Raw genomic sequence first — 26534 nt, forward strand, 5'->3', positions numbered from 1 at the left:
AGCGAACTTTCCAAAGCGGGGCGGGGGGCGACCAGCACGGGCAGGGAGAGGGTCGCGGTCCCCACGGACCCCCGCCCCCGCCGCCCCCCAATCCGCTCGGACCCGGGGCAGACCCGGGCCCGAGCCGCCCCCCCAAACCCCGACCCATCTAGACAGACCCCCTCCCCGGCCCTCGTCCAAACCCCCCTCCCTGCCCCAAGCATTGCTCCCCCCTCCCCCCAATTCTGCAGCAAAGCCGGAGGGGCCCCCCTCCCTCCACCCCAGCATCTGGGCCGCGCCCCCGGCCCCCCACCCCCCGCACCCAAGTCCTACAAGTCCGAGGCCCCCGGGGGGGCGCGAGCCCAAGGGCCCGCAAAGAGTCTGGCGGGGAGAGGGCCCGGCCGGGGCACGCGGGGCTAGCGGGAGGGGATCGAGCGTCCAGAGGTTTAGGGGGGCGGGGGGGGCGAGGTGGGGGGACGGAGCCGCTGCCGGGACCGTGGGATCGGGTCCCGGGGGAGAGTGGGGGCCGCTGGGCTGGGCCCCTCTCCTTTCCACCCTCTCCCCTACCCTCTCCCGCTGGCGGCGGCGGCGGTGGCCTCTACAGGCCCAGGAAATCCTCCTTGCGGTACCCCTTCTGCAAAACAGACACCGGAAAGGCGGGGGAGGGGGGCCATCAGTCCACCTGGCATCTCTCATACAGTGCCAAGCGCTTAGTACAGTGCTCTGCACGTAGTAAGCGCTCAATAAATACTAATGAATGAATCTCCGGACCCCCCGAACCAGGCAGCCCCCTCTCCCTGCCCTTTCTGCAGCAGAGAGAGCTGGAGCGCTAGATTGTCAGCTCGTGGTGGCAGACAAATGGTGGAGCTGGGATTAGAACCCAGGTCCTCTGAGTGTCAGGCCCGGGCCCTACCCGCTAGGCCGCACCTCTTCGTGTCTGTGTTTGTTCTATTATCCTCTCCCAAGCACTTAGTACAGTCCTCTGCCCCTCCTCTACACTGTGATCCCGTTGAGGGCGGGGACTGTCTCTAAAGAGCCCGGGCTTGGGAGTCAGAGGTCATGGGTTCAAATCCCGGCTCTGCCACTTGTCAGCTGTGTGACTGTGGGCGAGTCACTTCTCTGTGCCTCAGTGACCTCATCTGGAAAATGGGGATGAAGACGGTGAGCCTCACGTGGGACAATCTGACGACCCTGTATCTACCCCAGCGCTTAGAACAGTGGTCTGCACTTAGTAAGCGCTTAACAAATACCAACATCATTATTATTGTTTTATTGTACTTTCCAAAGGCTTAGTGCAGTGCTCTGCACACAGTAAGCGCTCAATAAATACGACTGAACGAACAAACAGCGTTCAATAAATACAACTGAATTAATGAATGAGGAAAGCCCACCCTGACACCCCAGGATCTATAAAATGGGAATTAGGTACCTGTCCCTCTCCCAACTTCTGTGAGCCCCAGGTTGGATAAGGACCTGATTATCTTGTATCTCACCCAGCTCTCAGTACTTGGGACATAGTGCTTAGTGCATAGTAAGTACATAGGAAGTAAGAGGAGAAGCAAGGCCTAGTGGCAACAGCCCGGGCTTGGGAGTCAGAGGTCGCGGGTTCTAATTCTGGATCCTCCACTTGTCAGCTGGGTGAGCTTGGGCAAGTCACTTCACTTCTCTGGGCCTCAGTGACCTCATCTGGAAAATGGGGATTGAGATTGGGAGCCCCACGTGGGACAATCCGATTACCTTGTATCAACCCCAGTGCTGAGAACAGTGCTTGGCACATAGTAAGCGCTTAACCGATGCTATCATTATTATTCTTATGATTATTTAACAAATCCCACAGACAGTTGTAGCGTAGCACTGGAAACAGTAACAGCAGCAGTAACCCTAAACCTTAATTAGGATCTGGATCCTCGGGGTCTGGGGAGATCTGGGTTGGGGGTGGTGGGGATGGGGGGGACCCCTATTTGTCCTCCTTCCGGGCCCCAGCGGGTAGCCTCAAAACAAGGATCCCGCCTGGCAGTGGCTGTGGGGGTGCTGGGGTGACTCTCTCCCCCCTCCGAACTGTAAACTCGCTGTGGGCAGGGACCGCGTCTGTTTATTGTTGTCTTGTCCTCTCCCAGGCGCTTAGTCCTGTGCTCTGCACACAATAAGCGCTCAATAAATACGACAATGAACGAGTGAGCTGTGGAGTGCGGGGGTGCGGTCCCCGTCTGCTTCTCTGTGCCAGGCCCCTCTGTGAGTCCAGAGATTATAGATCTGACCCCTGCCACACCCAGGTGACCCCGGGGCGCGGCGAGGCGCGGTGACGTTGGTTCTGGGAGGTCCTGAGTGATTGGGGCGGCCACTTCAGCCTCACCCCTGACTTTTGCCCCCTGATCCACAGGGCTGTCAGTGAGGCAGCGCCTTCCAAAGGATCCACATGGGTCAATGGGAGCCTTCCCATGCCTCAGGGTGATGATAATAATACTAATAGTGCTACTTGTTAAGCGCTTACTGTGTGCCAGGCACTCTTCTAAACACGGGGTAGATACAAGCGAATCGGGTTGGACGCAGTCCCTGTCCCACATGGGGCTCCCGGTCTTCATCCCCATTTTCCAGATGAGGGAACTGAGGCCCAGAGGAGTGAAGAGACTCACCCGAGGTCACCCAGCAGACAAATAGCAGAGCCGGGATTAGAACCCGGGTCCTTCTGACTTCCAGGCTCTATCCACTAGGCCGTGCTGCTTCTCACGTGACCCCCCCAAAACCGCATGACCCGTGACTTGACGTCCTTCGTCCCCGGCTGACTTCACTGCTGGACCGAGTCTCCCAACCCCAGCCCTGGAAGGGGGGTTTCTGTAGCCCTTCGTGGGTGCGATACGGGACCCCTGGGGACTAAGGCCACCTGGACACTGACCGCTTGCCAAACCCCCGAGCGCGCGTGCCCACCTCTCGCTCCACGGGGAGCGGGGGCCCCTGGGAGAGGAACAGGATGCTGGGTGGCGGGATTTAGGGGGAACAACAGAGTAATAACAATAATAACTGTGGTATTTGTTAAGCGCTTACTTTGCGCCAGGCCCTGTACTAAGCACTGGGGTGGATCCAAACAATTTGGGTTGGACACAGTCCCTGTCTCACATCGGGCTCACAGTTTCAATCCCCATTGTTCAGTTGAGGTCACTGAGGCCCAGCGAAGTGACTTGCCCGGGGTCACCCGGCAGACAGGTGGCAGAGCCGGGATTAGAACCCACGACCTTCCGCCTCCCAGGCCCGAGCTCTAACCGCTCAGCCATGCTGCCTCTCAGAGTGAGTAGAGGGGTTTGGGAGAAGCAGCAGAGAGGGTGAGGGGTGGAGGGGGAATAACAGTTGCCTTCCTCCTCTTCCTCCTCCTCCCCGTCCCCCTTCCTCTGAGCCATTTGCTCCCAACACTGTCACCCACGCCAGGTCCACGGCCCGACAGAGGTAGCCCCCTGCCCCCCGGCCCGTGCCCCCCGGCCCACGCTAGGCACCCACCATTCGGAAGTCTCGGTGGAGTTTGTTGTACTGCCACATGTTAGCCAGCAGGCTGGAGGCCGCTCTGGACGACTTTTCACTGTCGGGGCTGTGGAGCGAACAGACCCCGGGGGGCGGGGGGTTCAGAACCCGGCCGGGCTGACCCCCCGGGGACCCCCGCCCCCGCCCCGCCCGCTCGCCCACCTGTCCCTCTTCTTCTTGATGTAGACCAGCTTCCGCAGCCCGTCGAAGTAGAGGACGTCGCGGGCGGCCACGGGGCTGACCACCACCAGGTTGTTGAGGACGGCGATGATGTTGACCAGGACGTCCGCGGGCGGAGACCGCTCCCCGCTGCTGCCCGGCAGCTTCTCGATCAGGTGACTCACCACCTTGGTCGCTGGCGGAGACGTCCGGGCCCGTGAGACGGGGACCCTCCCCGCCGGCCCCCCTCCCCCCAGCCCTCGGACCTGGCCGGGGGCCTGGGGAGTCGGGGAGGGGGCCGTAATTTGAGGCGGGCCCTGGGTTGGAGGGTGGGGTTTTTTTTTAATGGTGCTCGTTAAGGGTGCTTACTAAGTGCCGGGGGCTGTACTGAGCGCCGGGGTAGATCCAAGATCATCGGGTTGGACACGGTCCCCGGCCCACCTACGGGACTCCCAAATCTCCCCATAAGAGGGTTGACGATGATGAGACTACGTGTTAAGCACTGTACTATGCGCTGGGGTGGATGTAAGCAAATTGAGTGGGGCTCACATTCTCAATCCTCGTTTTACAGATGAGGGAACCGAGGCCCAGAGAAGTGAAGTGACTTCCCCAAGGTCAGCCGGCAGGCAAGGGGCGGAACCCAGGTCCTCCGACTCCCAAGCCTGGGCTCTAGACCCTAGGCCCCGCTGCTTCTCCTGCCGTCCACAGGCCCAAGAGAGGTGACCCCGAGAGATCCGCAGCCACCGGCCCTGGCCCTGTGACTCCCAAACCCTGGCAGGGAGACCCCAGGGAGGGAGGAGAGGAGGCCCAGGGTCAGCCGGCTGACCGACCCACCTGCTCCTCCCAGGACGTGTTATGCTGCAAAGCCATTTGGGAATTAGGGGATGTGCTCCCCACGGAGTGCCCCCGCCCGCCCACCCGCCCCAACCCACCCAGATACTGCCCACACGCTGCCGCCTCCCTCACCCCTAATGCCGACCTTCTCACCGTCCCTCCGGCTCGTCTATTTTGCCGCGACCCCGGCCCCGGGCCCGCCTCTGGTCCGGAACGTCCTTCCCTCCTCAAATCCCACAGACGATGACTCTTCCCCTATTCGAGGCCTTACTGAAGGCCCGTCTCCTCCAAGAGACCTTCCCTGATTACTCCCTCCTTTCCTCTTCTCCCTTCTGCGTCACCCTGACTCGCTCCCTTTAGTCCTCCCCGCTCCCGGCCCCACACCGCTTAAGTCCACATCCGTCATTTATTTCTTTCGATTTATGTCTGTCTCTCCCTCTAGACTGTAAACTCACTGTGGGCAGGGAACGCGTCTGTTGGTGTATGGTCCTCTCCCACGTGCTCACCACGGTGCTCTGCACACAGTAAGCGCTCAATAAATACACCTGACTGACTGACCGATCTTGGGGGAAAAGTAGGCATCCCCTCCCGCCGACTCACACATCTCATCCTTGTTTCGGGCGTTCCGGGACAGGTTGCGAATAAGGCCGGTCAGGGAGCGCAGCTGCTGGTGGTCGGCCGTCCGGACGCGGTCCAGCAGGGGGTTCAAGATGCGCTCCTGCTCCAGCGCCAGCCGGCTCAGCACGCCCGCCCACTGCGGGACACGGCTCGGTCACCCCTCCGTCCGTCCCGCCCGCCACCGCCCCCCCAACCCTCCGGGACCCCTGCTCCGATGCCGGCCGGCTCAGCCCGCCCGCCCACTGTGGGCGCTGTACTCTTCCAAGCGCTTAGTACGGTGCCGTGCACACAGTAAGCACTCGATAAATACGATCGGGTGAACGAATGAATGGATGACAGAGACCGGTCACCCCTCCATCCGGCCGACCGTCGGGCCGCTGACCCTCAACCTGCTCCTACTCCCACGCCAGCCGGCTGAGCATCCCTCGAACTCCTCACCAAACCGCTTCCAGGTGAAAACCTTTCCAGGTGGACCCCCTCAGCTCCTCCAGAGACCCCCCGACAAGGATCCGCAGGACATGCTGGGGTGGCAGGGAGGCCCAGTGGACTGAACTCGCTTCTGGGAGTCAGAGGACTTGAGTTATTATTATTAATACCAATAATAATAACAATGATAGTATTTCTTAAGCACTTACTACGTGCCAAGCCTTAGTTCTGAGCGCTGGGAAGATACAAGCTAATCAGGTTGGACACAGTTCCTGTCCCACGTTTGTGTTCTCAGTCTTAATCCCCATTTTACAGAGGAGACCACTGAGGCCCAGAGAAGTGAAGTGACTTGCCCAAGGTCACACAACAGACACGTGGCATTCTCTGACTCCCAAGACCGTGCTCTTGCCACTGGGCCACACTGCTTCTAGTCCCGGTTCTCTCCAAGTCCGGCTGGATCGCCAGCATCAGTTTCAGGGGGTGGGAGGGGGTTGGGGAGGCAGAGGAGGAAACTGAGGTAGCAAGACACCCCAGTATTTCAGTCACACGAACGCTCCTTCCAGATGTCAGCTTCTCCAGCCCCTTGCCTCAGGAGGATGTGGAATGGGTGGGAAGAATCTTAATTTTTTTATGGTATCCGTTAAGCGCTTACTGTGTGCCAGGCAGTGTACTAAGCACTGAGGTAAATACAATTTAATCAGACTGGACATAGTCCCTGTCCCACACTGGGACTCACCATCTTAATCCCCATACTGAGCTCATTGTGGGCAGGGAATGTATCTATTTATTGCTGTACTCTCCCAACTGTTTAGCACACTGCTCTGCACACAGTAAATGCTCATTAAATACGACTGAATGAATTAATTTTACAGATGAGGTAACTGAGGCCCAGAGAAGCCAAGTGACTCGCCCAAAGTCACACAGCAGACAAGCGGCGGAGCCGGGATTAGAACAGAGAAGCAGTGGGGCTCAGTGGAAAGAACACAGGCTTAGGAGTCAGAGGTCATGAGTTCTCATCCCGGCTCCGCCTCCTGTCAGCTGTGCGACTTTGGGCGAGTCACTTCACTTCTCGGTGCCTCAGTTATCTCATCAGTAAAATGGAGATTAAGACTGTGAGCTTCACGTGGGACAACCTGATTACCCTGTATCTACTCCATCGCTTAGAACAGTGCTCAGCACATAGTAAGCACTTAACAAATGCCAACGTTATTATTATTATTGTCATTATAACCCAGGTCCTTCTGACTCCCAGATCTCCGGGGGTGAGAGAGCCTGCATCCCATGGGTCCTGCGCTTCAGAGGCCAGATGTGCCCCACAGTCCCTCTCCTACCCACCCCTCGCTTCTCCAAGCTCAATGCCCACCCCAGGCCCCAGTCCAATGTGAGCCAGATGGAGAGTTAGTAATAATAATAATAATGATAATTACGATACTTGTTAAGCGCTTTCTATGTGCCCAGCACCGTTCTCAGCGTTGGGGTAGATACAAGTTAGTCAGGTTGGACCCAGTGCCTGTCCCACGTGGGGCTCACGGTCTTCATCCCCATTTTACAGATGAGGTCCCTGAGGCCCAGAGAAGTGAAGTGACTTGCCCAAGGTCACACAACAGATAATAATAATAATGATAGTATTTGTTCAGCGCTTACTAGGTGTCAAGCACTGTTCTAAGCGCTGGGGTAGGTACAAGGTACGTAGGTTTTCCCGCATGGGGTGCAGTCTTAATCTCCATTTTACAGATGAGGTAACTGTGGCCCAGAGAAGTGAACGGACTTGCTCAAGGTCACACAACTGACATAATAATAACGATGGAATTTGTTAAGCGCTTACTGGGTGTCAAGCACCATCCTGAGCACTGGGGTAGATACAAGATAAGTAGGTTTTCCCGCATGGGGTTCATAGTCTTAATCTCCATTTTACAGACGAGGTAACTGAGGCCCAGAGAAGTGGCTTGCCCAGGGTCACACAGCAGGCATATGGCGGAGGTGGGATTAGAACCCACATCCCTTGATTCCCACGCCCGGGCTCATGTGGCGGAGCCGGGATTAGAACCCAGGTCCCTCTGCCTCCCAGGCCCGGGCTCCATTCGCTAAGGTCCACCCCTCCACGCCCCGACGCCCCCAGCCCCAGGCGTGGCCCTTCCCGAGGTCCCGGGGTCCCGGGGCCGGTCGGCTCACCCTGCGGTCGCCGGCGGTGATGTTCTGCAGGGCCCCGGAGGCGGCCTCGGTGGTGTGCTTATTCAGTTCGCAGCGCTGCAGGAGCCGGTTGTATACGCCCACGATCTGGGGGTTCCACAGCCACTCCATGCCCTTGGGGTCCTTGGACACCTCGGCGAACGTCACCATGTCCGCGTTCAAGGGGTACTGCCGGCCGGAGACGAGCGGTCAGCTCGGAGCGGCCCCCAAAATCCCGCTCCCCGTTCCAGACCCCCGCGGCCGGTCCCCCCCGCCCCCCGCGCCCCGCACCTCTCGCAGCTTGCGGCTCTGGGGCGTGAAGCAGCCCACGGCCTCCCCGGCCCCTCCGCCGGCCCGGTGGGCCCCGTCCCCCCGGCGGTAGCCCTCGAGCCGCTGCAGGGAGGACGGCGGCATCTCGTCGTAGAGGCGGTAGGAGAGGTTCCGCAGCACACACACCGCGTTCTCCACGCTCTGCCGGAAGAAGGGAAGGGACCCCCTCAGGATCGGGGGGCCGGGAGGGGACCCGAGGGGAGGGGGGGGGGGGTGACGGCCCCGGGGGCGACGGGACCCTGCTCGGGGACGCCGGGGACGAGGGGACGGGGCCTCGGAGGGAGGACGGGCGGGGTCGAGGCAGCGGCTGTGGGAACGGGGCCGTGGGGCGGGGGGCGGGATCGAGGGGGGGACAGGGTCACGGGGGTCAAGGGGGCAGGACCGCGGGGGCCAGGGAGGCCATTCATCAATCATATTTATTGAGCGCTTTCTGTGCGGAAAGTACAATACAGCAATACCTGTTAAGCGCTTAATACGTGCCATGCACTGTTCTAAGCGCTGGGGTAGATACAAGGTCATCAGGTTGTCTCACGTGGGGCACTCGGTCTTAGAGAAGCAGCGTGGCTTAATGGAAAGAGCCCGGGCTTGGGAGTCAGGGGACGTGGGTTCTAATCCCGGTCCCGCCACCTGTCTGCTGTGTGACCTTGGGCGAACCCCTCATCTGTAAAATGGGGACGAAGACTGTGAGCCCCATGTGGGACAACCTGATTACCTTGTAGGTACCCCAGCGTTTAGAACAGTGCTTGGCACATAGTAAGTACTTAACAAATACCATCATTATTACTATCTTTAATCCCCCTTTAACAGATGAGGGAACTGAGGCACAGAGCACTGAAGTGGCTTGCCTAAGGTCACACAGCAGACAAGGGGTGGAGCCGGGACCAGGCCGCGAGGGTCCAGGGAACAAGGCCGCGCCGACGGGGCCGTGGAGGTCGAGGGGACGGGGTCAAAGGGGAAGGGGTCGAAGGGGCGGGGCCGGGCTGGGCGGAGCCCCCGGCCGGCCGTGGCGCTCACCTTGTCCTCGGACTTGCCAACCTCCAGCGCGTGGTTGATGTAGCTGATCATGGAGTCCACCAGCCCGTGGCACTCGCGCATCTTCTGCCGTGTCTGCTGGCTCGCGGAGCTCAGGTTTCTGGGCGACGGGGGAGGGGGTGGAGGGTGGGGAGGAGTCTATCATCGGACCCCCGCCCCCTCCCGCCCTGACTCGCCAAGCCCCCGGCCCACCATCAATCCTTCCTGCTCTTCGAGGCCCGTGCCTCCCTAGCCCCCGGCCCATCGGGACGCCAGCCCCTTCTTGTCCTACCCCCGTCCTGCTCCGGCTGGCTGAGCCCGCCGCCCGCCAAACCCTCGGCCCATCATTCATTCGATCGTATTTATCGAGCGCTTAGCGTGCGCAGAGCACTGGGCTAAGCGCTTAGGAGTAAAAAGACACGTTCCCTGCCCACGACGAGCTTCTGTCCAGAGGAGATGGTTCCGGCCCCCAGCCCCGCTCCATCCTCACTGAGCCCCCCGGCCTAACCGGCTCCCAGAGCCCCTACCCACCGGGCCCGGCTGATCCGCCGACCCCTCAGAGGAAACGCTAAGGGGCGGCACCAAGCTTTTCCATCTCCATTAGGCCAGCATGATTTCCCTTTTGTCCCACAGCCCGATTTCCAGAAGGGCAGGGGCAGGGCAGAGGCCTGAATGGGGGAGAGAACGAGCCCCGGGGATGGGCAGGACCACACAACACTTCGCTTTTCCAACGTCAACCTTCTCACAACCTTCTCATTGTCCCTCCATCTCACTTGTCTTGCCGCTGACCCCTGGCCCGCGTCCTGCCTCTGGCCTGGACCGCCCTCTCTCCTCAAATCCCACAGATCACAACTCTCTCCCCCTTCAAAACCTTATTGAAGGCCCATCTCCTCCAAGAGGCCTTCCCTGACTAAGCCCCACCTTTCCTCATCTCCCATTCCCTTCTGCATCACCCTGACTTGCTCCCTCTGTTCTTCCCCCCACTTCCGGCACCACATCACTTACGTCCATATCTGTCATTCTATTTATTTGTATCGCTGTCTGTCTCCCCCGCTGGACTGTGAGCTCGTTGTGGGCAGGGAATGTCACCATTTTTGTTGTGTTGTACACAGTAAGTGCTCAATAAATACGATTGAGTCATTCGAACGTATTTATTGAGTGCTTATACGATTGATTCATTCATTCAATCGTATTTACCGAGCGCTCACTGCCCGCAAAGCACCGTATCGAGCGCTTAGCACTGGTCCCAATCGGACCGTACTGATTGAACGAACGAACGAACGGCGGGCGTGTCGCCTACCGGAGGCAGCCGGTGGCGTTGTAGAAGATCTCGGCCTCGGAGGCGTTGTGCTGGATGACGGGGGTGGAGGCCGCGCAGGACAGCGGGCTGAGCACCAGGTCCGTGAGCTGCTCCAGCGTGTCCCGAGCCAGGCGGTCCTTCAGATTGTCGCTGGACGACAGGTTCCACAGGATCCCTGTCCGCACAAACGCCACACACACACACACCCGACAATGTCAGGGCACACACCGGGGCTTGGGGGCGGAGGAAATGCATAATCATAACGCATAATAATAATAATTATTATTAATTTGTATTAATGCCTGTCTCCCCCGCCACCTCTAGACTGTAGGCTTGTCGCGGAAAGGGAATGTGTCTGTTTACTGTTGCACTGTCCTCTCCCAAGCTCTGGGCACAGTGCCCTGTACACAGGAAGTTCTCAATAAATACGACTGAACGAATCGACGAATGAATAATAATAATAATGATGGTATCCGTTAAGCGCTTACTATGGGCCAAGCGCTGTTCTAAGCGCTGGGGTAGATACAAGGTCATCGGGTTGTCCCACGTGGGGTTCACAGTCTTCATCCCCATTTTACAGAGGAGGTAACTGAGGCACAGAGAGGTTAAGTGACTTGCCCAAGGTCAGACGGCAGACAAGCGGCGGAGCCGGGATAACTGGGGTATTTGTTAAGCGTTTACTGTGTGTCAGGTACTGGCCTAGGTGCTGGGGCGGATCCAAGCGAACGGGGTTGGACACAGTCCCCGTCCCACAGGGGACTCACTGTCTCAATCCCCATTTTCCAGATGAGGGAACGGAGGCCCACAGAAGTGAAGTGACTTGCCTCAGGGCACAGAGCAGACAAGGGGTGGAGCCGGGATTAGAACCCAGGACCCCCTGACTCCCGGGCCCGGGTTCTATCTGCGAGGCCATGCCGCTTCACGCAGGGGGCCGGGAGGGAGGGGGACCGGTGGCTCAGGTGGGCCCGCGAGGGGCCGGGATGGGAACCGGGGGCGGGAGCGGGCACGGGGCTTGGGGGAGCTCGCCCGGGATCCGGGGGGGCATGCAGAGGGGCAGACCTGGGGGTGTGCCCCAACTGGACCCACCCAAACTCACCCCGACACCCGGCCTCAACGTCCCCTCCCCCCCGCCGCGGCCTCTCGTCTCCCCCAGGGTGCGGCCGGGCCCCCCTCCCTCCTCCGGCCTCTGCCCAGACCTGTCCGCTGGCTCGGGGCCCAGGAGGGGCGGGGGCCCGGGGGGGAGGGATGGGGGAGGCGGCGCAAACCCCACGGAACGGTTGGGGGCTCCGGTGCCCACGGGCCCGCCTCCTTCCCTGCCATCTGGGGGCGGGGGGCAGCCTGGGGTTGGGGGGGGTGGCGGGGCGTAGGCAGGAAAACCCCTCCTGCAGGCCCCCGGCTCTAATGCCTACTGAGTGAGTAACAACACCCAGTCTGAGCCGGGGCAGGCGGGGAATGTCGGATCGTCCTCTCCCGGGTACTTAGCACAGTGCTCTGCACACAGGTCGCGCTCGACAACTACAACCGAACGAACCGAATGCACGAATGGGTCCGTTTATCGTTCCGCTGTCCTCTTCCGAACGCTCAGTCCAGTGCTCTGCACACAGTAAGGGCTCGGGAAATACGGCTGACCGAATGAACGTGGGGCTAGTACCCCCGTCACAGGGCAGACCTGGAAGCACCCTCATCCGACCCCCTGCTTCCACGCAGCTCAGCTCCCCGCCCAACCCGGGCGGCCTCTCTCCCCCGTCCCCGTCCTCCTCCCACGGAGAGGCCTCGGCTTCCTCCATTTCCCCAGACCCGGGCTTCGCAGCCCTTGGCGGTCAGGAAGTTCTTCGCGGAGTCTACCCTCGATCCTTCCCGCTGCGGGGGCGGCCCCTTCCCGAACCACTCCCAAGGGACCGACCACCTCCTCCCCGACCGGATCGGGTTCCCGGCCCGCGGTCCCTCCCTCGGCGCCCCTCCCGGGGCCGGGGGGGGGGGCGGGGGAAGGGCACGGGGCGGGGTGGAGCCGGCGGGCACGGACCGGTGACGTTCTTGCGCAGCTCGTCGTCCTGCTGGCGCAGGGCACGCATGAGCTCGAAGATGCCGTTCTCCTCCACCAGGGCCAGCTTGTTCTCCGCGTTGTCGTAGATGAGATTGCGCATGGCACCGGTGGCGTGACGCTGCACCTCCTGGTTGGCGTGGTTGAACAGCTTCACCAGCTTGGGCACCGCCTGGAGGCTACGGGCCTGGGAGAGGGGAAAAGGGTGCCCGGGGAAGAGGAGGAGGAGGAGGAGGAGGAGGAGGAGGAAGACGAGTCAGGGAGGGGCCGGGGGGCCGGCGCCTACCTCCTTCCCTCTCCCCGCTGGTCCCGGAGTGACCTTTAATAATGACGTCGGTATTTGTTAAGCGCTTACTATGTGCAGAGCACTGTTCTAAGCGCTGGGGTAGACGCGGGGGGAATCAGGTTGTCCCACGTGGGGCTCACAGTCTTTATCCCCATTTTACAGATGAGGTAACTGACGCACAGAGAAGTGAAGTGATTCGCCCACAGTCACCCAGCTGACAAGTGGCAGAGCCGGGATTCGAACTCATGACCTCGGACTCCAAAGCCCATGCTCTTTCCACTGAGCCACGCCGCTTCTCAACCATTATCATTATCGTGCGCTTGGTTAAGCGCTTACTACGTGCCAGGCACTGTACTAAGTGCTGGGATAGATTCAAGCAAATCAGGTAGGGCGCAGTCCCTAAAAATAATAAGTGATAACTGTGGTATTTGTTAAGCGCTTACTATGTGCCAGGCACTGTTCTGAGTGCTGGGGTAGATATGAGCAAATCGGGTAGGATGCAGTCCATAATAATAATAATAATAATAATGATAATAATAATAACAATGATTGTGGTATTTGTTTAAGCGCGTACTGTGGGCCAAGTACTGGAATAAGTGCTGGGGTGGAAACGAGCAAATCGGGAAGGACTGTACTAAGCACTGGTTTAGATATAAGCAAATAGGGTAGAATGAAGTCCCTAATAATAATAATTGTAGCATTTGTTAAGCGCTTACTATGTACTAAGCGCTGGGAGAGATTCAAGCAAATCAATTAGGACACAGTCCCTGATAATAATGATAGTATTTGTTAAGCACTCACTATGTGCCGGGCACTGTACTGAGCATTGGTTTAGATATGAGCAAATAGGGTAGAATGAAGTCCCTAATAATAATAATTGTAGTATTTGTTAAGCGCTTACTATGTGCCCGGTACTGTACTGAGCACTGGGGTGGATAGTCCCCGTCCCACAGGGGCTCACGGTCTTCATCCCCTTTTGACAGATGAGGGAACCGAGACCCAGAGAAGTGAAGTGACTTGCCCAAGGTCACACGGCGGACGAGGGGAGGAGCCGGGATTAGAACCCAGGTCCTTCGGACTCCCAGGCCAGGAGTCTATCTACGGGGCCACACGGCCTGAACGAGAGCGTTCATTTTAGGGTCACCGGCTCAGAAGTTACGGCTTCCCCTCTAGACTGTGAGCTCGTTCGTTGCTGTATCGACGTCTCCCAAGCGCTCAGGGCAGCGTTCTGCACATAGTAAGCGCTCAATGAATCCAGTCCCTAAGGGACTGTCCTGGCTGCCGGCCCGGGACGCCCCGCCGGAAATAAGAGCCCGGGGCACCTGTTTCTTGGCGTTGTTGTCGCTGTAGCATTTGTGCTGGATGTAGGCGGCCCCCAGCACCTGCAGGTTGGGATCGGCGGCCATCAGGTACTTCACCGCCGACGGCAGGTCGATGTCGTCGAAGCTGCGGGGGAAGCAGGAGATGCTGGGGGAGGGAGGGAGGCGGGGAGGCGGGGTGTCCCGCGCCCTCCCAGCCCGTGAGCTCTCCCCGAGACTCCGGGACCGAGGATCCCGCCCCGCCGGTCAGCGCCACCGCCGGCCCCCGTTCCAGCGCTCGATAAATAGGACGGACTGAGCGGCCGCCGGGCCGGGCCGAGCGCCCCCGCCCGCGGGAGCCCAGAGGGGCCGCCCCCCGCCCGCCCGGCGCCCGCTCACCCGCCGGACAGGCAGTGCAGGGACTTGTGGCCGTTGTACAGCTCCACGGCTCGCAGGTCATGCAGGTGGTGCCCGGACTCGGCCAGGCTGCGGACGGAGGGGGCGCGCGAGCAGTGCTCCAGGGCGCCCCCCGCGTAGACCCCCGCGCCCCCGCCCAGCCGGGGCCCCTGGGCGCCGCAGGAGCCCAGGCGGGTGCGGTTGGTGCTCTGGAAACGCTGGAGGGTGCGCATGGCCGGCGCCCGGATGGTCCGGCCCGTGGGGGGCTCGGCCGCCTCCAGCCAGTCGGCGCCGGCCCGGCCCTGCGGGGGACACCCCCGGAGGCTCCCGGCCCCCGCGCTCAGCTGCCGCTCGTAGCCGAAGGCCCGGTAGCCGCCCCCGCGGTAGAAGCCGGGCGGGACCACGGGGTCCAGCTGCTCGGACACGACGCTGTAGCCGTCGTCCAGGGCCCCGGGCCCGTCCGCCAGGCGCAGGGAACGCAGAGACAGGGTGTCGTAGTCCGGGCGCGGGCCGAAGCCGCGCTCGTGGTAGGAGACCGGCCGGGGGACCGGGACCGCCCCCGCCCCGAACCCCGGCCCGAAGGCCGGCCCCGCGCCGTTGCTGATGCCGCTGATCCGCCGGCAGCTGCTCAGGTCCACGGCCGAGCGGGAGGACCAGGTGACCGGCTTGGCGATCGGCCGGAAGGCCTGGTGGGGAGAGACAGCGGAGGGGGGCGGGTGACCGGCGGGCCCGTCGGCGGAGAGAAAACCCCCCACCCCAGATTCCCCCGGCCCCCTAGACGGTGAGCCCGTTGAGGCCAGGGGACGTGTCTACCGACTCTGTATTAATGTACTCTCCCAAGCGCTTAGGACAGTGCTCTGCGCACAGTAAGCACTTTATACGTAACAATTATGGTATTCGTTAAGCGCTTACGATGTGCCAGGCACCGTACTAAGCGCTAGGGTGGATACAACCAAATCGGGATGGACACGGTCCCTGTCCCGCAAGGGGCTCGCAGTCTTCACACCCATTTTACAGATGAGGTCACTGGAGTACAGGGAAGTGAAGTGACTTGTCCAAGGCCACCCAGCAGTGGCGGAGCCGGAATCAGAACCCGGGACCTTCCGACTCCCAGGGCCGTGCTCTATCCACTCCGCCTTGCTGCTTCCCAGTACATACCACGGAACCAATGAACGAACGGGCGCCGGGGAACCCGCGGACCCGAGGGAGGGGAGAGCGGGGAGCCGATTCAGACGGCACCCCGCAGCCCAGTTTCCTTGAAGCCCCCGCCTAGTTTCTTTAAGTCCTATTTGTCCCGCGCCAGCCACCCCCAACACCCTCTCCAGCCTCCCTGACCCAGAGGCATCGCTCAATAAAGAGAAGCAGAACAGTGGTATTTGTTAACCACTGTGTGCCAAGCACTGTTCCAAGTGCTGTGATAGATACAAGGTAATCAGGTTGGACACGGTCCCTATCCCACGTGGGGCTCAGAGTCTTCACCCCCATTTTACAGATGAGGGAACTGAGGCCCAGAGAAGGGAAGCGACTTGCCCGAGGCCACACAGCAGACAAGTGGCGGAGCCGGGATTAGAACGGGGGAATGTGTCTGTTTAATGCTGTGTTGTCCTCTCCCAAGTGCTTAGTACAGTGCTCTGCACACAGTAAGCGCTCAATAAATGTAACTGAATGAACGAATGAACCCACGTCCTCTGACTTCCAGGCCCGGGCTCTTCCCGCTAGGCCGCACCGCTTCTCCGAGGCTGGCTCGACCCAGGAAGACCCACGAGATCTCCCTGGGGAGGGGCGGGGCCCGTCTGGGGACAAGGGGGAAGGGAGGGAAACAGGGGGAGGGTCCCTGGGCTTGGCCAGGGGTCCTCACACCCCTGAGGAGGTGAGGGGGAGGTGGGGCAAAAGGGGGAAACTAAGGCAGCAACCGGCTCCGAGCCTCCCCGCCCGCACTGTGGGGCGAGGGAACCAGACACCCAGAGGAGATACCAGCTTGGTGCGGCGGGGCCTAGTGGCCCCGGGTAAGTCATTTCACTTCTCTGGGCCTCAGTGACCTCATCTGTATAATGGGGATTAAGACCGTCCAACCTGATTCGCTTCTATCTACTCCGGACTGTAAGCGCGTTAAGGGCGGGGAAGATGTCTGCTAACTCTGTCGTACTGTACTCTTCCAAGCGCTTAGTACAGTGCTCTGCACAAGGTAAGTGCTCAATAAATCCAACTGACTGGTTGATGCTCCAGTGCTTAGTACAGTACGGGAAGCAGCGTGGCTTAGTGGAAAGAGCCCGGTCTTGGGAGTCAGAGATCACGGGTTCTAATCCCGGCTCCGCCACCTGTCAGCTGTGTGACTTTGGGCAAGTCATTTAACTTTGCTGGGCCTCAGTTACCTCATCTGTAAAGTGGGGATGAAGACTGTGAGCCCCAAGTGGGACAACCTGATGACTTTGTATCTACCCCAGCGCTTAGAACAGTGCTTGGCACACAGTAAGCACTTAACAAATACCATCATTATTATTATTATAGTGCCTGGCACACAGTAGGTGTTTGAATACAGTAAAAAAAACAACACCCTGGCACCTCAGATCCCTACTGTTGCCATGATGCCCACAAGCCCTGGGTTGCTATGAAACCCACAGATCCCGGGGTTACCATTAGGCTCATAGGGTCCCCTGGTCACCACACTGCCTGTGGACCCTATGGTTACTAGAGCATCCTTGAGTCCCACTGTTACCATGGCACTGGCGAGCCCGGTGGTTACCATGATGCCCGTGGGCCCCACAGTTACCATGGCGTTTGTGACCCTTCAGACACCACGAGACCCATGGCTTCCACGGTGACCAAGGAACTTTAGATACCACAGTTACCATGACATCCGTAGGTTGTGGCGCTGGCGGGTCTTCACGGTTACCATGGCACATGGGGGCCGGTGGTTACCACGATGCCCACAGGCTCCACAGTTACCATGGCATCGGTGAACCTTCGGTCACGAGACCCCTGGGTTCCGTGGTGACTAGGGAACTACGGGCACCACATTGCCGGCAGGCCTACGGTTACTACGGCATCCACGGTTACCGTGGCACCTGTGGGCCCTGCGGTCATACCACGACGCCCGCGAGCCTCACGGTTACCACGACGCCAGCGGGCCCCCAATCACCCCGACGCCCGTGGGGGCCCCCCGGTTGCCATGACGCCCGTCAGGTCGGGCGGTGTCGGCACAACTTACCGTCGCCTTGGGTTCGGCATTGGGCACTTGGGACTTGGAGCTGAAGGAGGGCTGCAGCGTGCCATACTGGCCTCGTGAGATGCCTGCGGGAGAGACGGCCGGGCACAGACGGTCAGCGGACGGTCACCCGGGTGAGAGGAAGACCTCTGGAGCAGTGTATGACGGGGGCAGGGGACCGAGGCCCCCAACCCATGCCCCTCACTCTGACACTGGGACACACACACATACACACACACTCGGTGGACTCAGAGAAGCAGCGTGGCTCGGCGGAAAGAGCCCGGGCTTGGGAGTCAGAGGTCATGGGTTCGAATCCCAGCTCCGCCACTTGTCAGCTGTGCAAGTCACTTCTCTGGGCCTCAGTGACCTCACCTGTAAAATGGGGATTAAGACTGTGAGCCCCACGTGGGACAACCTGATCACCTTGTATCCCCCCAGGGCTTAGAACAGTGCTTGGCACATAGCGCTTAACAAATGCCATCGTTATTATTATCGTTATTATTATGACATGCTTACACACGTCAGCCTGTGAGCCAGAGTCCAGTTGTGAAGAGGGGCCCGGATTGGAAATGGGGGCTCTGCTACCCTCAGAGGGTGAGATGGCGGCCCAGTGGGGCACAGATTCTCCTTCCCCGAAGACCCAAGTCAAGTCAAAATGCTCCCCTCTCACCGGCCTCTTCGGGCCTCATTTACCCCATCTATAAAATGGGTCAGTCCACCGGCCCTGAGGACCCCCAGGTACTAATATTATTATATACTAATATATCAGTATATACTAATATATACTAATAAATAATACTGATTATAATAGTGCTTCTTAAGCGCTTACCATGTGGCGAGGACTGTTCTAAATACTAGGGTAGATACAAGTTAATCAGGTTGGACACAGTCTCGGTCCCACATGGGGGCTCCCGCTTTTCATTCCAGCATGGCGCAGTGGGTAGAACCCGGGCCTGGGAGTCAGAGGACGTGGGTCCTAATCCCGGCTCCACCACTTGTCGCCTGTGTGACCTCAGGCAAGTCACTTCACTTCTCTATGCCTCAATTCCCCCATCTGTAAAATGGTGAATAAGACTGTGGGCCCTATGCGGGACAGGGACAATGTCCAACCCGATTTGCTTATATCCACGCCAGCGCTCAGTACAGTGCCTGGCACATAACTAGCGCTTCACAAATACCATAATTACTATTATTATTTTCCAGTTGAGGGAACTGAGGTCCAGAGAAGAGAAGGGAGTCGCCCAAGGTCACACAGCAGACGAGTGGCGGAGCCGGGAAGAGGACCCAGGTCCTTCTGACTTCCAGGCCCGGGTTCTACTCACTAAGCTACGCTGGAGATTCCAGTCCGGGCCCCGGCGGGACCCCCGAGGCCAGTGTGGGAAGCCGAGGGCTCGGGAGGGCACCGTGGGGAGGGAGGGAAGGAGGGAAGGAGGGCAGACTGGCGGAGGAGGCCGGAGGAGAAGGAGGAGCTGGGGCTCTGGCCAGTCCTGAGGGGGTCGGGGCACAGGGACGCCACAGGACTAGCGATCAATCAGTGGTACTTACTGAGCGTTCCCTGTGTACTAGCGTGGCTTAGTGGAAAGAGCCTGGGCTTGGGAGTCAAAAGTCACGGGTTCTAATCTGGACTCCACCACTTATCAGCTGTGTGACTTTGGGCAAGTCACTTAGCTTCTCTGTACCTCAGGCACCTCATGTGGAAAATGGAGATTAAGACTGTGAACCCCACGTGGGACAATCTGATGACCTTGTATCTACCCCAGCGCTTAGAACAATGCTTGGCACATAGTAAGTGCTTAACAAATACAGTTTATTATTATTATTATTATTACTAAGTGCTTTGGAGAGGACATTTTAGCACATTTAGCAACCCAGTTCCCTGCCCACTATGAGCTTCCAATCTCCCTCAGAGAACTCTGTTCCTTCTCCCCTCCTCATCACCCTTATTCCCTCCTTCTGCTCTACGTCCTTTCCCACCCCACAGCACTTGTCTATATTTGTACCAATCTGTTACTCTATTTTATTAATGATGTGCATATATCTATAATTCCATTCATCTATTTTGATGCTATTGATTCCTGCCTTTTTGTTTTGTTTTGTTGTCTGCCTCCCCCTTCTAGACTGTGTGCCCGTTGTTGGGTAGGGATTGTCTCTATCCGTTGACCAGTTGGACTTTCCAAGCGCTCAGTCCAGTGCTCTGCACACAGTAAGCGCTCAATAGATACGACTGAATGAATTAATGAATGAACTCATTTGCTCCCATGGCTTCAACTCCCACCTCTAGGCAGAGGATTCCCCAATCTCCCTCTCCAGCTCCGATCCCCCTCCTCTGCAATCTCGCATTTCCTCCTGCCTTTAAGACATCTCTATTTGGATGCCCTCCCCTTTAGACTGTAAGCTGGTGGATGGCCGGGAATGTGTCTCTTTACTGTTGTATCGTCCTCTCCCAAGTGTTTAGTACAGTGCTCCGCACACAGTAAGTGCTAAATAAATAGGATTGAATGAATAATAATAATAATGATGGTATTTGTTAAGCGCTCACTATGTGCCAAGCACCGTTCTAAGCGCTGGGGTAGATAGTAGGTCATCAGGTTCATTCATTCATTCAACAGTATTTATTCCCATGTGGGGCTCACAGTCTTAATCCCCATTTTACAGATGAGGTCACAGAGGCCCAGAGAAGTGAAGTGACTTGCCCAAGGTCATACAGCAGCAAGCGTCGGGGCCGGGATTAGAACCCACGTCCTTTGACTCCCCAGCCCAGGCTCTTGCCATTAGGCCATGAATAGGATAGAATGAATAGAAGACTACAGTGCAACCGGGGGAGGTTAGCAGGAGGAGCAAGGGCAGGTGGAGGCGAGCCTCGGGGCAGGCCTCCTCCTCCTCCTCCTCCTACTAATTATAATGGGATTTAAGCGCTTAGTATGTGCTAAGCTCTGCACTAAGCACTGGGATGGATACAAGCAAACCGAGGTGAACACAGTCCCTGTCCCACGTGGGGCTCGCAGTCTCAATCCCCATTTTACAGATGAGGGAACTGGCACAGAGAAGTGAAGTGACTTGCCCAAGGTCACACAGCGGACAAGTGTCGGAGCCTGGATTAGAACCCACGGCTTTCTGTCTCCCAGGCCGGGCTCTATCCACTACGCCACGCTGCTCCTTAATGGGGGTGCCCTCTGTAGTGAGAGGTTGGGGAGGGCAAGAGTTAGGGGGATGCCCCAAGGAGCCCCCGCTAGCCCTGTGGACTGCTCCAGGCTCACCCTTCCCCTGGCAACAATTTAATGGAGCTCACAGTCTTAATCCCCATTTTTTTTTTTTACAGATGAGGGAACTGAGGCCTAGAGAAGTGACTTGCCCAAGATCACAAAGCAGACAAGGGGCAGAGCCACTTGAAGCTACCCCTGGGGGTGGGGGTGCCTGCCCCTCTTCTCCTGTCAGTAACTTCAGTGTCTGTCTCCCAGGCTAGACTTTAAACTCCCTCAGGGCAGGGATCATGTTCTCTAAGTCTCTAGTCCTCTCCTAAGCGCTCAGTACAGTCTCTCAGTGCACACAGTAGACTGGAAGCTCCTTGAGGGCAGGGACTGTGTCGACTAACTCTATTGTCCTCTCCCAAGGGTGCCTGCACACAATAACCTGGAAGCTTCTTGAGGGCAGGGATTATGTCTCCTATTATTATTATTACTATTGTCATTATTATTAGCACTGAGACTGTGAGCCCCACGTAGGACAGGGACTGTATCCAACCCGATTTGCTTGTATCTACTGCCTAGTTCAGTGTACTAGTAAGTGCTTAACAAATACCATAATTATTATTATTAGCATTAATACTCATACTAATTGTATTTGCTAAGCAATTACTATGCGCCGTGTACTGTACTAAACGCTGGAGTGGATACAAGCAAATCAGATTGAACAGTCCCTGTCCTGCATGGGGCTCACATTCACAGTGAGAAGCAGCATGGCATAGTTGGTAGAGCCCGGATCTTCCAGAAGGTCATGGGTTCGAATTTTGACTCTACCACATGTCTGCTGCGTGACCTCGGGCAAGTCACTTCACTTTTCTGTGCCTCAGTTACCTCATCTGTAGAATGGGGATTGAGACTGTGAGCAACACGCACGGGACAGGACCTGATTTGCTTGTATTCACCCCAGTGCTTAGTACAGTGCTTGGTGCATAGTAAGTGCTTAACAGACACCACAGTTATTATTATTATTAACTGCTTGGGTGAGTGTGATGTAACAATATAACAGACACCTTAAGTGCTTAATAAATGCCACTGATGGATTTATTATTATTAATAATAATATTCATTCATTCAATCCCATTTATTGAGCGCTTACCGTGCACAGAGCACTGGACTAAGCGCTTGGAAAGTACAATTAGACAACAGAATAATAATAATAATAATTACAGCATTTGTTAAGGGCTTACTGTGCCCCAGGCACTGTACTAGGCGCTTCGGCGAATACAAGCAAATCAGGCTAGACACAGTCCCTGTCCCACGTGGGGCTCCCGGTCTCAATCCCCATTTTTACAGATGAGGGAACTGAGGCCCAGAGAAGTGAAGTGATTTGCCCAGGGTCACACAGCCAAGTGGCAGAGGCGGAATTAGAACCCATAACCTTCTGTCTCTCAAGACCGGCTCTAGCCACTACACAATGCTGCTTCGATTGATTGTTTCAGTAACCCTAAAAAATCTACTGCAGCCCCCAGGCCCTGCTGGACACTGCCATACCAATGGGATGGGGGTTTGGGGCGAGGTGAGAGCGGGCGGGAAAGACCCTCTCCCCGCCCCCCGACTCGGCTCCCACCCAACGCATCAATTCCCCTGCTCCCACACCCTCCTCCCCTCCTGACCCACCCCCAGCTCTGATCACGCTTTGGGGGTTCAGGGCAGGGCTGGGGCAGCGGGGCAGTAAGAGTGCCCTACCCGAGATCGGACCCAAGGGGGGTGAGCCAAGTGACCGCCTGCCCAGCTGGACGCCCCCACTCTCCCCGTGGCCTTTGTCCCAGTGCTCCTGGCCTTTATTATTATTACTATTATAATAATGATAATGTTGGTATTTGTTAAGCGCTTACTAGGTGCCGAGCACTGTTCTAAGCGCTGGGGGAGATACAGCGTGCGTGGCTCAGTGGAAGAGCACGGGCTTTGGAGTCAGGGCTCACGAGTTCGAATCCCAGCTCTGCCACTTGTCGGCTGTGTGACTGTGGGCGAGTCACTTCACTTCTCTGTGCCTCAGTTCCCTCATCTGTAAAATGGGGATGAAGACTGTGAGCCCCACGTGGGACAACCTGATTCCCCTATGTCTACCCCAGCGCTTAGAACAGTGCTCGGCACATAGTAAGCGCTTAACAAATACCAACATTATTATTATTATTATTACAGGGTAATCAGGCTGTCCCACGTGGGGCTCACACACTTTTAATCCCCATTTTACATTTACAATTTACATTGACAATAATATTATTATTATTAGGGCGGGGGCAGAGGGAATCAGCATGCAGGTCGAGGCTCTGTGAGCCCTGGGTGGTCCCGAGAGTAGTAAGGGGGTCCTGGGGTTGGTGCCGGTGGGAGAGGGAGAGCCCCCCACACCACCACCCCCGGCCTCCCTCCCCTTTTCCGTGCAGGGGTGAGGTCTGGGTCGGCCTCGGCTCTTTTTTCTTCAATTTTTTCCTAGTATCTGTTAAGCGCTCACCTTGTTGCCAGGCCCTGGTCTAACTGCTGGGCTAGGTACAAGATCATCGGATTGGACACGGTCGCCGTCCCACCTGGGGGGTCACAGTCCTAACCCCCCATTTTCCAGATGAGGGAGCGGAGGCCCGGAGAAGTGAAGCGACTTGCCCCAGGTCACCCAGCAGAAGAGGGGCGGAGGCGGGATTAGAACCCAGGTCCTTCTGACTCCCAGAGCTCCTGGCAGTCCTGGGTCCGCCCGGGGAGGCAGGGCGGGGTGCGGAAAAGTGGGGAGAATACAGACAACGCCTCTTCTGTCTGGTGGAGGGGAGGGGGCTGCCACTCCCCACCTCACCCCATCCCCCCCCTCCGGAATCCAGACCCCGAGATTCCCGGGCACCCACCCCCGGGTGCCCCACCCATTCCCCAGGTGTGCCAGCTTCCCCCCTTGACCCCCCCTTTAATGAGGCTTCTTGGGCGAGGCCTAGATTAACCCTTTGACACCCAGCTGGAGGAGTGGGCAAGGCCGCTCCCCCCACCCCCATCCCCGGGGGCTCCCCCCAGGGAAGACACCGAGATTAAAGCCGTCAGACCCGTCCTCGTCGCTCTAATTGACGGGCACCGGCGGCGCTCAGCACACTGGACAAACAGTAATTAATGGCAAAAGGCTGGACCTGGCGCACACACCCATTGCCCGGGAGGGCAAGGCGAGGCCCGGTGGTGATTTGGGCGGGGGGGGGTCACCTAGGAGGGGCAGGAAAAGGACCCAAGATTGCAGAGCCCCAGGCCCTAAAAGCACTGGTCACCCCCTCCCACCCTGTTGTCCCATTAAACAGGAAAACAATGAGGTCACACACACACTATACACAGACACACAACAACAGTAACATTCCCCAAGGGTGACGGAGAGTCCTGGGACCCCTACCCACCAGGGCTGTAGGATCGGGGAAATAGGGTGACACCCCCCACCCCCACCCCCGCAAATCTTCTGCCCCCAGCAGGGTGGTCCCTATAGGCTTGGGGGGGGGGGTGGGTCTGGAAGCTGCTGGTTCAAGCAGAAGGGGGGGGGGTTGGGGGATGGGAGCCTTCCCAGGAAGGGATCTGAGGGGTCATCCCGTCCATTCCCCTGCCTCCAGACCATGCTCGAGCCAGCCTGGGAAGAGTCATTCATTCAATCGCATTTATTGAGCGCTTACTGGATGCAGAACATTGGACTATGCGCTTGGGAAGTACAATTCGGCAACAAATAGAGATAATCCCTGCCCACAACGGGCTCACTGTCTAGAAGGTGGCATGGTGGGCGGGGGGAAGGCTTTTCCTCGGAGCAAGGGTTCCCCTCCCCCACAGGGAGGCACCCGTGTCCGGGGGGCGGGGAGGGAGGTTAGGGCCTAGAGGGGTCAGTGATCCCACCCACCCAAAGACCACCTGTTTCCCCCCCCCCCGAATCCCAGAGCCCGGCAAGGGGACTCCGGGCAGAGCTGGCCCTCCGGAGAGTCCCGAGGTTCCCCGAATAATTGCCCCACCCCGGGGTAGCTCGGAGAACCCCAAACCTCCAGGTGCTGGAGGGGCTTCTGGGGCTGGGGGGGGGGCCGAAAGAAGTCGATTCCAGGCCCCTTCTGAGGGCAGGGGGAGGGGCAGAGTCACCGGGCAGGGCGTGGGCCTCCCCCCCCCCCCACCCTAATTACCCGGAGACTCCAGAGATCAAAGGGCCAAAACCGGAGCCAGTTTTTCCGACACCAAGCAGGAAGGGAGGGAGGGTGGGGGCCTGACCCTCTCCCCTGCCCCCCCAATCCTGCCAGATCCGCAGGGGGGCTCGGGGAGGGTCTGGGGGCGAGGCCTCCAGGGTCCCTGGGGAGGCCCCCGGGGCCCCGCCCCCGCCCCTCCCTCCAATAGACCCGTGTAAATAATAACCATAATGGCATCGTTCAGCCCTTACTCAGTGCCAAGCACTGTTCGAAGCGCTGCGGGAGATACAGTAAGAATATTAATCACGAGGGTATTTGTTAAGCGCTTACTATGTGCAAAGCACCGTTCTAAGCGCTGGGGGGGGGGGATACAAGGTGATCAGGTGGTCCCTCGTGGGGCTCCCAATCTTCAAACCCCATTTTCCAGATGAGGTCCCTGGGGCACAGAGAAGCCACTTGCCCAAGATCCCCATTTTCCAGATGAGGTCACTGAGGCACAGAGAAGCGACTTGCCCGAGAGTACGGGGGGGGGGTCCCACGTGGGGCTGGGGGTCTCCATCCCCATTTTCCAGATGAGATCACTGCGGCACAGAGAAGCGACTCGCCCCGGATCACTTTTCCAGACGAGGCCCGGGGAAGAGGGGCGGGTGACCCAGCGGCCGAGGGGCGGGATTAGAACCCGGATCCCCCGACGTCTTCCCCGCCGACCGTCCGTTTGTCGGCTCACCTGCGGCGTCGGGGAGGTCGAGTCCCTGTCCGTTGGGTCCCGGGGGGTTTCCTCGGGCCATCTGCAGCATCCGGGCCCGGACCTGCTCCTGGACCCGCGCGTTCTTCAGCTGCTCCGCCGCCGAGGCCTCGCTCTGTTTCCGCTCCATCTGCAGGTCGGACGGCAGGGCCAGGGACGAGACCCCGCGGTCCGGCTGCAGGGCGGACAGCAGAAAGTTACCGTCCTGCATGGTCGGGCCGGGCGACGACGAAGGGCCGGAGCGGGGTCCGGCCCGCCCGCATGGCCCGGGTGGGGGGGGGGGGGGTGGTCCCGACCCTGGGCTGGGCGTGGGGGGTCTCCCCGGGACCCGTCCCGTGGCGGTGCGGGCGATGGGGCTCCCCGACCGCTGGCCACGCCCACCCCCGGCCCGCCCACACCTGGCGGGGGGCGGGTCCCCACCTGGACCAGGTGCCCTGGGCCCGGGCCGCCATCTCCCGGACCTTCCCCCTGGAAAAGCGCACCTCCCCAACCTTCCGGCCGTCTGCTTTTTTCTCCGTCTTTCTCCCCCGATTACACGGGGAGCCCGTCCGTTTGTATTTGTCAAGCGCTTACTATGTACAGAGCACCGTTCTGAGCGCTGGGGGAGATCCAGGGCCGTATATTATAGGCATAGGGATATACTACCATTGTTCTCGTCCGCCCGTCTCCCCCCATTAGACTGTAAACCCGTCAAACGTTAGGATCTGTCTCTCTCTGTTGCCGACTTGTTCATTCCAAGCGCTTAGTACAGCGCTCTGCACATGGTAAGCGCTCGATAAATACTATGGAATGAATACAGGGTAATCGGATTGTCCCACGTGAGGCTCACGGTCTTAATCCCCGTTTACAGATGAGGGAACTGAGGGACAGAGA

The 26534-nt window shown here is 58.7% G+C and overlaps 1 protein-coding gene across 1 annotated transcript; it reads right to left on the bottom strand.

Annotated features, from left to right (window-relative positions):
* Positions 1-290: 290 nt before the first annotated feature.
* PKP3 (plakophilin 3) lies at positions 291-25872 on the bottom strand. The gene is made up of 13 exons (XM_029059490.2): positions 25644-25872; positions 17566-17648; positions 14361-15043; positions 13986-14109; positions 12360-12564; positions 10337-10511; positions 9040-9157; positions 7987-8166; positions 7699-7884; positions 5083-5236; positions 3652-3844; positions 3469-3556; positions 291-613 (listed from the first exon to the last, which is right to left on the bottom strand). The coding sequence occupies exons 1-13, from the start codon at positions 25870-25872 to the stop codon at positions 578-580; spliced, it is 2454 nt and encodes an 817-aa protein (XP_028915323.2). The 3' UTR covers positions 291-577.
* Positions 25873-26534: the final 662 nt, after the last annotated feature.

Source organism: Ornithorhynchus anatinus, chromosome 3, assembly GCF_004115215.2.
Source record: "Ornithorhynchus anatinus isolate Pmale09 chromosome 3, mOrnAna1.pri.v4, whole genome shotgun sequence".
NCBI lineage: Eukaryota > Metazoa > Chordata > Mammalia > Monotremata > Ornithorhynchidae > Ornithorhynchus > Ornithorhynchus anatinus.

Coding starts and splice junctions, on each gene's coding strand:
- PKP3 (XM_029059490.2), bottom strand. CDS start 25,872: ATGCAGGACGGTAACTTTCTGCTGTCCGCCCTGCAGCCGGACCGCGGG. Junction 8,167..9,039: donor TTGGCAAGTCCGAGGACAAG/GTGAGCGCCACG, acceptor TTCTTCCGGCAG/AGCGTGGAGAACGCGGTGTG. Junction 3,557..3,651: donor ATCAAGAAGAAGAGGGACAG/GTGGGCGAGCGG, acceptor TTCGCTCCACAG/CCCCGACAGTGAAAAGTCGT.